Source organism: Nicotiana tomentosiformis, chromosome 4 (assembly GCF_000390325.3).
Source record: "Nicotiana tomentosiformis chromosome 4, ASM39032v3, whole genome shotgun sequence".
NCBI classification, from domain to species: domain Eukaryota; kingdom Viridiplantae; phylum Streptophyta; class Magnoliopsida; order Solanales; family Solanaceae; genus Nicotiana; species Nicotiana tomentosiformis.
In genome coordinates, this window is record NC_090815.1 from 21736736 (window position 1) to 21748816 (window position 12081).

The 12081-nt window shown below is 35.3% G+C and overlaps 1 protein-coding gene and 1 long non-coding RNA gene across 3 annotated transcripts; one reads left to right on the forward strand and one right to left on the reverse strand.

Moving 5' to 3' along the window:
• Nucleotides 1-567: 567 nt before the first annotated feature.
• LOC104110011 (probable potassium transporter 17) lies at nucleotides 568-8684 on the forward strand. Of its 2 annotated transcripts, none has more exons than XM_009619424.4 (8): nucleotides 568-831; nucleotides 2796-3018; nucleotides 3686-3919; nucleotides 4030-4080; nucleotides 4522-4782; nucleotides 6489-6541; nucleotides 6633-7002; nucleotides 7827-8684. In XM_009619424.4, the coding sequence occupies exons 1-8, from the start codon at nucleotides 697-699 to the stop codon at nucleotides 8669-8671; spliced, it is 2172 nt and encodes a 723-aa protein (XP_009617719.1). In that variant the 5' UTR covers nucleotides 568-696; the 3' UTR covers nucleotides 8672-8684. The 2 variants fall into 2 exon arrangements, with proteins under 2 accessions (XP_009617719.1, XP_009617722.1); XM_009619427.4 differs by having other exon boundaries at nucleotides 574-804.
• A 672-nt stretch (nucleotides 8685-9356) lies between these two features.
• On the reverse strand, nucleotides 9357-11793 carry LOC104110013 (uncharacterized). The gene is made up of 2 exons (XR_004510458.2): nucleotides 10778-11793; nucleotides 9357-9916 (listed from the first exon to the last, which is right to left on the reverse strand). It is a non-coding gene; the product is annotated as an uncharacterized lncRNA (long non-coding RNA).
• Between the last annotated feature and the right edge of the window lie 288 nt (nucleotides 11794-12081).

Genomic DNA, 12081 nt, shown 5'->3' on the forward strand with positions numbered 1-12081 from the left:
ATATGTCAAATTCCAACATAATAATAGTAAGTTCCACTACAACTTAAGATCAGGAAACATAATAAGTTTATAACCACATTTAGCAACAAAATTTTACTTTAATTGCATCACTCGTTATATGCCAAATTTGTTAATGACTTGTTATTTCTAATATTAGGAGGTGTGGTTTCAAAAAATAGAATAATAAAATAAATAAAAAATAAGCAATTACATAGAATCACAAGAAGTAAATATAGAGAAATAAAAGATAAATAATGTACAAAGAAAAATATATCTTAAAATTTCAAAAAAAATAAATTAAAAATTAGAAATAAAAAGTTATAAAGAAAATAAATTAAAATAAAAAACAAAAAAAAAAATTAAAAAGCAACCTTGTAATTACACAGTGTAAATAACATCAATTCTCGTCTCCCATTGAGAATTAGATAGTGCAATTAAACCCTCAAATTACGTCAAATTCCATACTAACCACGTAATTATTTTCCCAAACAAACATACAATTGTTGCTAAGTGGCTTTGCAAAAGAGGCTCCTAATTTTATGTTGACCAAGACCCAATTACACACAAATTCAATTAGCTTTCCAAATCTTCCGTTTATAAATCCCACACACTCTTCAGTCTTCCAGCCTGCAACAAACTCTACGTCCCCCACCCCCAACCCCACCCCGCTTATTTTCTGCTAAGTTAAAAGGGGCCATGGATCGGCAACCCGGAAAGCATGACTCGGCGGCGAATCAGTCGGATGCAACCGTTGTGGTATCGGTGCATGACGGTGACACCATTAACAATTGTCATGACCAAAAGGTTCAGTGGTTAACCACATTCCACGCGGTCTCTATATTTCTATTATCTAATATCTTTTACTTTTATTTTATTTATTATTATGGGACAATGTGCTTTGTTTTTTTGCAGTTCCTTTTTGTTTGTTTGTTTGTTTGTTTGTGTTACGTAAAATCTTGTGCCTTATTTTATTTGGATTTTTTGTTTCTACATTATTTTTGTGTGTATTCCAAATTCTTAGCTGCCTCGAAGGAAAAACTGATTATATGAACACTTTTATTAGGTCTGGTGTTTTCCATGAATAGGTGTAGTCCTTTTAATCTGGTTAGAGACTTCTATTCCACTGTTGGGAAAGTGTAAGGATAGCATATGGTCTAGAGAGCTCATATTTGCCTTATAAGTTTTAAGTTTTATGCCCTATTATTTATACAATCAGGTCACTTCTAAAGTTTACTTAGTAAAAATGGTAAACAACTTATTATCACTAGTTAAAATTCACTCGGTGTAAAATATTTTATACTGTCAGTGATATAACTTAAAACAAATTAGTGAATAAGGCACTCTGTGGAATGATCTAGTGGTTGATGAAGCTGTAATGAAGAAGATACCAAGATTCCAACCCCAGTAGGGGCAAAAACAATGAATGGTTTTTTTTTCAATCCGCCTAAGTCTAGGTGAGTAGAGTTACCTGATATATAGTGGGAGGACGTAAGTACCGGTGAAATAGTCGAGGTGTAAGCAAATTGGCTCAGAACCACCATTTGAAAAAATTGATTAATTAGATTCATATAACCAAGGACAGGTAAATTTGAATTGAGGTGAATTTTTAATGATAATGATAATATTTCCTTATTCCAACTCCTTTATTATCTTCAGATTGTTATGCTAGAGATTAGATACAGTATATCTTTCATATTTTTTGATTTACCTTTCTCGTCTTTTGGCTGAAGTAAGTGTAAAGCTTCTCTTTTAGTGACAAAATATAGCTGGAAATTCAGTTGGCTTGCAAACATTCAAATCAAGCATTTGACACCCCTAGTCAATTGAGAAATGGAAAAATGTTGTTTTTAAAGTTGGCTACATGATTATAATTTAGAAAATATAATAGTCAATTGTGACATCATTTATAGCTTTAAAGTGGTGATCTCCCCAGGATATAAGCTTATTCTTGATAAGGTCGTGATATGAAAGATGTATTTAAACAATCTTTTACGATGTTTATTGGTCGTAGGGGAAATTTCTCATTCTGCTTTCGTTAAGTGAGGTTGAACTTCAGCTTCCTGAATTAGGCTGCTTGGAAGGGTGTATAACTATGAACATTTCATACAGAGATTCTATGAAACGTTAAAAAGCTATTATCTTCAAATGATGAAAGTTTGGATAAAATGTGATGATATTGAAAAATTTACAGAAATATCTTTACAAATAACATAAATTTAAAAAGAGTTATATCTCTGATGATGAAGCTAACCTACCGAGCTTCACCCAATGGTAATATGATGATTGAGAGCGGAGACAACTTATTTTATTGGTGAGAGTTGCTGAGAGTTTATCTCCTTAACTAATGCCTATAACAATTTATCTGGTATCTCTCGCAAATTTGACTCCACTCCTTTTGGATGCATCAATTTCAAATCCATGTATACGCTAATGGTGTTTTGCATGAATCTTACTGTCCAAGGAATTTTATGATAATTTTCAATTGGCCTCAGGTTCTTTCCACTTGGATATTATTCATAACATTTGCTACCCTTTTACATGAATAAGAAAAGGTGGCTTTTCAAATATTTCTGCGACGAAGTTTTCCTCATATTTGAAATCAAATAATCTATCAAGTCAAACAGAGTCTTGAAAATCCAATTACTTTGAACTCCTTTGATTTGTAGTTTACTAGTTTAGGGAATTTGTCATTTCTCGACCAACAATTTTACATTCAAAGTTAAGTTGTCTCTACTAGTATCTATTTTACAGTTGTTTTTCGCTCATTTTCTTTCTCGGAAACTCTATTGGTTTAGGACACTGGACGATGGGGGAACCTGGTCCTTGCATACAAGACCTTAGGAGTTGTTTTTGGGGGTCTTGTCACATCTCCACTTTATGTATATCCATCAATGCCATTAAAATCTCCAACTGAGGATGATTATTTGGGGATCTACAGCATAATGTTTTGGACGCTCAGTCTAATTGGTGTTGTCAAATACGCTACCATAGCTCTCAACGCTGATGATCAGGGCGAAGGTATTGCTGATCTCTGTCTCTTTGTACTTTTGCTACTTATGAATTCGGTACCTCGGGGATTAAGAAACTGTTCCTATGAACTCATACTAAAAACTAACCTTTTGAGAATGTTGGAGGTGTTGATGAAGGATGTTTATAATTATTTTATTGCATTAGTGCTGTTTGGACTTTTGAGGTAAAGATAAATGAGAATGTTCCTATTCTTTTCCTATTAATTTTGTTCTTTGGTTCTCTTTTTCAGATAGTTTCTGATCTTTGTTATCCTACACATTTTAGACATAAGAGATCTTGTTTTGGCTGAAGTATAGGACTTCAGCCCTTAGGGGTTAGCTCAATTGGCAAAGGTTGAGGGACTTGTGTCTTAGATCACCGGTTTGAGCCCTGTGCCAAGCGAACTAACTCTGGTATGTAAGTGGAGTAGGGTTGAGGGACTGGCCCATCATCCCCGAGTTTTGAAGTTGGCCCAAAGGATGGCTCCAGAAGGATTTCCGGGTCATAAAATAAGAGTTGGACTCTATATATTAAAGATTGAACAGTTTATAATGTTGAGTAAATTCTCTTTATTTTTCGGTTGAAATTCCTTTTAAAAGCCACTACAGTGTTTCTTCATTGCGCTTTTGACGTAATCATTCTAGAAATTTTAGTTCTGGAACATGGTCTTTTGCAGGTGGAACATTTGCTCTATATTCATTACTCTGCAGGAATATTAATATTGGGATTCTTTCTTCCAAGACTGCCAGTTTGAACTCAAGCCATTCCTATGTTAACCAATCAAAAAAGCCAAGTAAGCTGGGTAAATTTTGTGAGAGGAGTTTGATTGCCAGAAGGGTACTGCTTTTCATTGCAATGTTGGGTATGTGCATGCTAATCGGTGATGGCATACTTACACCTGCCATCTCAGGTATATTAGCTTGTGTTGGGCCGTCTAGTTTGCTTTCAGCATCTTTTTGAGTTCTCATCAGTTTTTCTCTTTCAGTTTCAGTTTCATTTATTGTCCCTTCTTTCTGTTAGTGTTGTCTGCAATGGATGGCTTAAGAGCACGTTTTCCGTCGGTCAGTAAATGTAAGTATGGCACAAATTATTCATTGTATGGAGAGGCATTTAAGGTTTTGAGGGTAATTGGGAAGTGGTAGAGGAGCAAATTTGATACTTGTAGTTTCTTGGTTTTAAGGTATTGTGCTTGTTGTTAAAAGCGACCTTTCACAGATTTACATTTGATGTTTCTTGAATCCTGATTCTGGTAACTATTTGAAATCACTTGAATCCTCATTCTAGTAATTGTTTGAAGTAATTAAGTGATGATAGAACACTTTAAGGTCAATAAGTCAGATTAACAAAAAGGAGATGCAGAGCAGTTGCTGAAAGTTGGAAGTCTTTTTAAACACTAGATCGTGCGCGAACCATGTTTCTTGGCCCCCTTAATCTAAACATCTCTCTCTCTCTCTCTCTCTCTCTCTCTCTCTCTCTCTTGATATTCACAATTTCTCTGTTTGCTACTTGCAGCATTGGTCGAAGCTCTCTCAGCAATCGTTCTCATTGTTCTATTCCTCCTGCAGAAATTTGGTACTTCAGGAGTGAGTTTCTTGTTCTCTCCTATCATGGGTGCATGGACTCTTACCACTCCTCTCGTTGGGATATACAGTATCATTAAGCATTATCCTAGCATATTCAAGGCAATATCACCCCATTACATAGTCCACTTCTTCTTAAGAAATGGAAAGCAAGGATGGATATATCTTGGTGGTACTATCCTCTGCATTACGGGTAAGACTTAATATTGGTGTGGTCTGAAATAGTTCTTCATTTGGATTAAGATATAAATCCATTTCCTCATGTTTTGTCTCGTTGTTTGGAAATTCACATGGTATGGGCCTTGAAATATCAATTTCTTATGATAGGAGTAACTGTGAAATTGGGAAGACTTTTTTGCTTTATTGATAACTGGATTATGTGCTGAATGTGATGTATGACATAAGCAGAGATGATCCTTGATCCTATCATGCGGTAGCTCCATTTTGACCCAAGGTCACTGTTTGGGTCTTCAAATATCTGTATTTTTAAACATGTCTTGCTTTATCACATTATTCACTGTTCACTTTTAGTTTTATTTTTGGAAAAAGTCATAACGTTTTTCCCTCAACTAGTTCTGAAATGGCTGTTACTTGCATAAACTTTGACCTAATATTCCTCTTTACTAGTCCAAAGTGTATCTATACCTCCCTGAGTGGTGACTAGATAGATATAACGAGATGAGAGAGGGGGGAGTTTATGCACGCGCTGTCACGTGCTATTTACCTCTATTTTTTTCCCCCTCCTTTTCCCTTTTTAAATATTCTCTCTCTTTGTTTTCAGCAGAAACTTGGAGTTTTTCACTTTCTTCTTTTCCTTTTATTTTTGCAATTAAGATTGGGGAAAACTTGGACCAATTAACATGTATGCAATGTCTACCCTTGGCGGGAAAGGCTCATAGCCGGTGTCTTGCTCAATTCAGATTCACAAGAACTCAAAATCAGATGGAGTGGAGGTGAACATTATTGTGAAGTATGTTTACAGTACAAAAATTCTTTTGGCTTTCTTTCTTTGGAGACCGCCGTCTCATCGAACTGGTGTGGTTTGAGAGAGACAAAAGGTGGAGGTTGTTCTAGATTAGTTAGCTCAGAGAGTTCCAACGTCGACCTTGTCCTTTTTGTGGCTAAGATGTTGGATTCCTCACTCTTCTTTTATTTTTGTGTTGTGGGGTTTGAGGGCTAGAGAAAAAGACAGGATGCAAGAGGTTAGGGGGTGGAGAGTACCTTTGCCAGAGTTATTTTCTGGCCAAGATCTGGTAGGAGACATGGATGCTTTTCGATATCTTTTAATATATAGTTTTTAAATCTTTTTGTGGTTTGGCCTCCTCTAATCAACTTCGTTCTTCGTTTATTTTCTTTATCTTCTTTCTTCAACAAGGCACTAAGTTATTTACAATTAAATGAAGATCTTATTAGGTAGATTCAAGATTATTGAAATAGGAAGTTGTGTGGAGCGGAAACCCTGAACAACAATGAAAGTAAAATCTTATCCATGAAAGTACAAATTCAAAAAAAATGAATTATTAACACATTGCATCAGTCAAAAGAAAAAAAGAAGGAAACACGTTTACTAGCTATCAATTGGAGCACCACATGTTTCTTTTAGCTTCACACACCGACTGAAAGTGAGAATAATTTCTATGCCACGTGTCCTCTCCATGTGATATTAGGTACACTTTTGACAAATAATGGGGCTACCAAATTGTCCAAAAAGTTTTTAGTGTGTAACTGACTTTGGACATGTTCTGGAGGAAAATTATGAATTTTCCTGTTATTTATTTTCAACAGATGCTGGTCTTCTTGTTTCCCGCATCTTGGGAAGGCGATAGATGTATTTGAGTATACACAAGTAGATTAGTAAGCATCCTCTGTTTAATAGTACAATCATATCATATTTTTCAGGCTCTGAAGCAATGTTTGCTGATCTTGGTCATTTCAACAGGAGTTCGATTCGGGTAAAATACTTGCTACGTCTTAGAATTTCTCTTAGTCTCTTCTTCTTGTTTGCTTGTTTTTTATTATTTACGGGACCTCATTTTCTGGCAGATAGCATTTCTCTTTACTATATATCCATCATTAGTGCTGACATATGCGGGCCAGACGGCATATTTGATCAGAAATCCAAACGACCATTTTGATGGATTTTACAAGTTTATACCATCTGCTGTGTACTGGCCAATTTTTGTGATAGCCACATTAGCTGCAATAGTTGCAAGTCAGTCGCTGATTTCAGCCACCTTTTCTGTTATTAAGCAATCAGTTGTGTTGGATTATTTTCCTCGGGTGAAGGTAGTTCACACATCCTCCAGCAAAGAAGGTGAGGTTTACTCACCAGAAGTTAACTACATCCTCATGATTCTCTGTGTTGCAGTCATACTAATTTTTGGAGACGGACAAGACATCGGAAATGCCTTTGGTAAGATTCTCTAAATCCTGCTTTTAATCTTGTATTCTTGGTGATTATTTTACCTGAATTAATTCCTTTACGGATTCCTCTTCATAGGAGGTGGTTGTTACTGTGGCCTGACATTGACTACTGCAGTTTCTTCACCTAATTCACTGCTACTTGGTGATGATATTTCAAGGAGGAACTGGTGTAATGAACTGAGGCTAAACAAACTGTGAACCTGAATTTTCTCATACTATTAGGTTCATTGTTTTCAGAAATTTTCTTGTTTAGCATTGTCAAAATAGAAATTTCATGAATGAATAGTAGTGATACATTTCATATATGTGGTGCAAATCAAGTTCAACTAAATTTTCTTGTCTTGTTTAGCATTGTCCAGATAAAATTACATATATGTATTTTATGTTTATTAAGGAATAAATTGCATTTTTTCTATAGTTTGAGGTGGAAATCTTTTCGTCTGATTGGTGTTACTTCACACCCAGCATAAAGATACACACGCCTCCATGTGAAATATTCATCTTCATTAGGAGCTTTTTTGATAGTAGTCATGACGAGTGTGCTGCCGAAGACATTAGCAAACTGGGCTTTTCCCCTGATATCATCTACATGTGATATGCATACCCTTGATATGCTTCTATGTTGGCCAATGTATGCATGTAACAGCAGTGATTAGTGGAATGAATTTTCTTCTGACTGACAAATAAACTACAATATGGAGTCATTGTGCTAAAGGAGATCTCATCCTTTATTGTCCTTGCAACTGTTAACCTCTTTTCTATCGTCAGTGTAGTAAATATTGCATTAACTACTTAAAATTGATTCTCTAACAGGTGTTGTTGTTAGCTTGGTTATGCTTATAACCACTATATTGCTTTCATTGGTTATGATCATTATTTGGAGAACTCCACTTGCTCTGGTTGCACTCTACTTCATCGTGTTCTTTGTGATGGAAAGTGTATATGTTAGTGCAATCTTCACAAAAATTCCAGAAGGTGGTTGGATTCCTTTTGCCATCTCTCTCATCCTTGCTTTCATTATGTTTGGCTGGTTCTATGGTAGGCAGAGAAAGCTCGAGTATGAATTGATGCACAAGATAGACTTGGAGACACTAACGACACTGCTAATGGATCCAGGTCTTCAGAGAGTTCCAGGACTCTGCTTCTTCTATACAAATATTCAAGACGGTTTAACCCCAATATTAGGTCATTACATAAAGAACATGAGATCTCTTCACAAAGTTACTGTATTTACAACTCTTCGGTATTTTCTAGTACCTAAAGTAGCACCAGGTGAAAGGATAGTTGTTAGCAAACTAGGTCTCAAAGGGGTTTATAGATGCGTGATCCGGTATGGTTATGCGGATAAGCTTAGTCTTGAAGGTGATGATTTGGTTAATCAAGTTGTTGAGAGTTTACGGGCTCATCTTCTTCAGTGCTCCAACCATAATTCGACGGAGGAAGAAGACGAAATTCCCGAGTTGGAAGAGGCAAAGCTTGCTGGGGTGGTCCATATTCGTGGAAAGACGAGGTTTTATATTGGTAAGCATTGTGGATGGTTTGATAGAACAATGCTTGCTTTCTATGAAGTTTTGCACAGCAATTGCAGATCTGCACTGCCTGCTTTGGGTGTGCCATTACCTCAACGTATCGAGGTTGGTATGCTTTATGAGGCTTGATTACAGGGCACTGGTACAGTACCAAGAAGGTTGATCACAACCATAACAGGTAAGATCAATATTGATGCTTTCAACAAACGTATCGAGGTTGGTATGCTTTATGAGGCTTGATTACAGGGCACTGGTACAGTACCAAGAAGGTTGATCACAACCATAACAGGTAAGATCAATATTGATGCTTTCAACATATTGATCTAATCTAGTTTCAATGCATATATGTTTTCATTTTTCAAAAGTTAAAAGATGTATATTTTAGTGGGGTAGCATGTCCTAGGAATCCTCATGTGTGTATGAGGCATGTTGTAGTTGATATATATATATATATATATATATATATATATATATATATATATATATATACTGATATAGTAGCTTAGAAAGCAATTGACAAAAGCTATGGAGGAAGGGAAGTTCAATAGAGAAGCTGAAAGTATTGTTAGTGTAAAACTCGGTGGACATTTCTTCTTATTTTTGGTTTGGGACTCGACTAAATCAAGATTGCGGGGAAGCCCCATATTAGGGGGTAAAGCGCTCCTTAACAAAAGCGACTCGAATTTGAGAACTTTGGTTACGGATGAAGGAATAGTTAATACTCCACCACACCCCTTCTTGGTAATTCGAAGGACATTTCTCTATACTCTATAGAAGCAGGAAACAAATATTATACTCTATTATTTTTTTAAAAAAAATTTGAACTGAACCTCCATTGATCATTGAGTTGAGACTACAGCAATTTGTTCTGTTCTACCCAAAATTACAAAACAGGGTGAGATTTGCTCAAAATATTTTACTCTGTTAGAATGAAAGAGTAATGGTAGAAGTGCGCGCAAGGACACTACTTGTCATAGAAAACAGTGTGAAACCTACAATGCATAGACACCTTATTCATTTGGAACTATCACATAAAACAAAATAGAAATCAAACCTCTTTATAACAGCCTCATTTGTTCCAGATTGTTTGGCTGCTATAACGAACATATATTATAACATATCATAAAAATTGGTTCTATAAAAAGCTAAGCTTTAATGGATGTTATATAATGATGCTGTTATAGAGAGGTAAATACAGTACATCACCAGTTGTGGTTTACAAAATACTAAATCAGAAATGGGTGAGACTTGCATTAAATATGGCTTATTCCTAAAACATAAATTTAACAACAGATATGGACATAAAAGTTCAAAATATAAACTAATGAAAGGTTTCGCATTTGGAAATGGTCCCTCAAAATAAGCTTTATTGCCCTGCATATATGTAAGGGTGTTCATGGTTCGGTTTGGGTCGTTTTTTCCCGAAAAAGAAACCAAACCAACTAAGTCGGTTTTTTAAATATTGGAACCAAACCAAACCAATTAAGTCGGTTTTTTATCGATTCGGTTTGATTCAGTCTTTGTTGGTTGTTAGGTTTTTTTGGTTATTCATCGGTTTTTTTCTTAAATATGAGACATACACTACCAAACGCATATTCCGACGACTATATTTTCAATGTAATACTATCAAATTAATTGCTCTTTGAGAAATCTATCATTTACCAAGATATATTGATGATAATTGAATCAAATAGTGATGAATAATTAAAGTACTCAATTAAAAATTGATTATTTTTAACATGAAATAAATTTTTGTACTTAGCAAAAGAAAACTACCAATCAAACTAGAATGTAAAGGCAAAGAATTAGATTATTATAATCGCAAAGAAATAGACTAAAAATATAAATGACTAATATGTACCATAAAATTTTAGAAACTTTATATAAAAATATACATATATATAGGTGTAATAATAAATTTGAATAGCTACTTTTATAGTCGGTTTGGTTCGGTTTTTTCCGGTTATTTTTTTATTAAAACCAAAACCAAACCAAATTTGATCAATTTTAAAAATTCAAAACCAAAACCAAACCAAACATAAAAAGTATTGATATTTTTGATCGGTTTGGTTCGGTTTTCGGTTTGGTTCGATTTTTTGTTTTTTTATGAACACCCCTACATATATGCAAAGATAAAAAATAGAAGTCATCATCTTAATTTCAAGGAGGTATTAACAAAGGAGTAATAATTAATGTGAAGAATCGAAGAATTTTTTAGAGAGATGTAAAACTTACTGCGACTGTTATGGATGTAGACCTTAAGGGAATTATTTCCCATGGCTTCTTGTTCTTGTTCAATATTTCTTGCAGAATCCTCAGCTAGACTGCTGCAATTGTGTAACTCAATTGACTCCAATGTACAAACTTCCCCAAAATTTATTGGAATTTCTTTTAGGTAGTTGCCTTCAAAACAAGGCGTTTTAGATTTGGGATAGCTTCCCAACGCTCAAGATGTATGCCTTTAAATAACAACTTCAAGCTTTGGAACTTGCCTTCGTCGCTCAATCTCCATACTTGATCACCAGTGGACCTTAAGTTTGAGCTCTTCAAGATTTGGCAACATGACAAAGAGTTGATATATCTTCCCAATGAAACCAAAAGAAGTGAATTAAAGTCAACCTTTTAAGCGATGTTGGGAAAACAAAACTCTTGATAGAGCAGGAAACAAGTCCATTGGAACACTTAAGTTCTTCGAGTTTTGTCCATTGGCTGAAGTTGTTACACGAATAATCAATCTCCTTAGATTGGGAGAGTCTCAGAAAAGACTTCATTTGTACAACAGGAAGAAAAGAGATCAGAAAGTTCCTCTAGATTTGGCATCCCTAACACGAGATGCTTGTTTAGAATACTTTCTCTTAACAGGGGTTTCATAATTTCGAGCCAATCGTGAAAATAAATAACCTACAACACTTATCAACTGAATAATATTGGGTTTGAAAACTGAAGCGTCGAACATTATGCTTGTGTTGGAGGAGTATGGTAAGTTCTTTCAACATGCATAAACTTTGTCGTTTTAGCTTCTATCAAACAGAATTCACGCAGTAGATCGTGCATTGCACATGTTTTTATCTCATCATTGAATCTCCTTTTTCTAGCCATTATCAAGTTCCTGTTGATAAGATCCTACAAATAATCTTCTGCCACTTCCTCCAAGCTTTTACGACTTCTAGACGTCCTTATTAAACTTTGCGCGATCCGTAATTGGATCAATCTTCGAGATGCAACCTAAAAATCTTCTGGGAAGCTACCCATAGAAAGAAAGCAAGGTTTGAGGTGAATAGGCAAGTGGTGGTAACTCAAACCGAGCACTCCTAAGCATTTATCTGGATGATTAGCAACGATTTCACCTAGCAACATCCTTCCAACTTTCTAATGTTCTGGTCATTTTAGAGAGATGTCCCCCAATCACTGAAATTGTTAAGGGTAGTCCTTGACATTTTTCTACTATTTTCTTTCCAATTTCTTCCAACCCAGGAGGATGATCATGTTTTGGTCCAAACACTTTATCACGAAGTAACTTCCAACCATTTTCTACATTC

What these genes read in the sequence shown, in the direction of transcription:
- LOC104110011 (XM_009619424.4), top strand. Translation starts at nt 697, where the DNA reads ATGGATCGGCAACCCGGAAAGCATGACTCGGCGGCGAATCAGTCGGAT. An exon ending in ACTTACACCTGCCATCTCAG is followed by an intron (nt 3,920 to 4,029) that starts GTATATTAGCTT and finishes TCTTTCTGTTAG; the next exon opens with TGTTGTCTGCAATGGATGGC. An exon ending in TTTTCCGTCGGTCAGTAAAT is followed by an intron (nt 4,081 to 4,521) that starts GTAAGTATGGCA and finishes TGCTACTTGCAG; the next exon opens with CATTGGTCGAAGCTCTCTCA.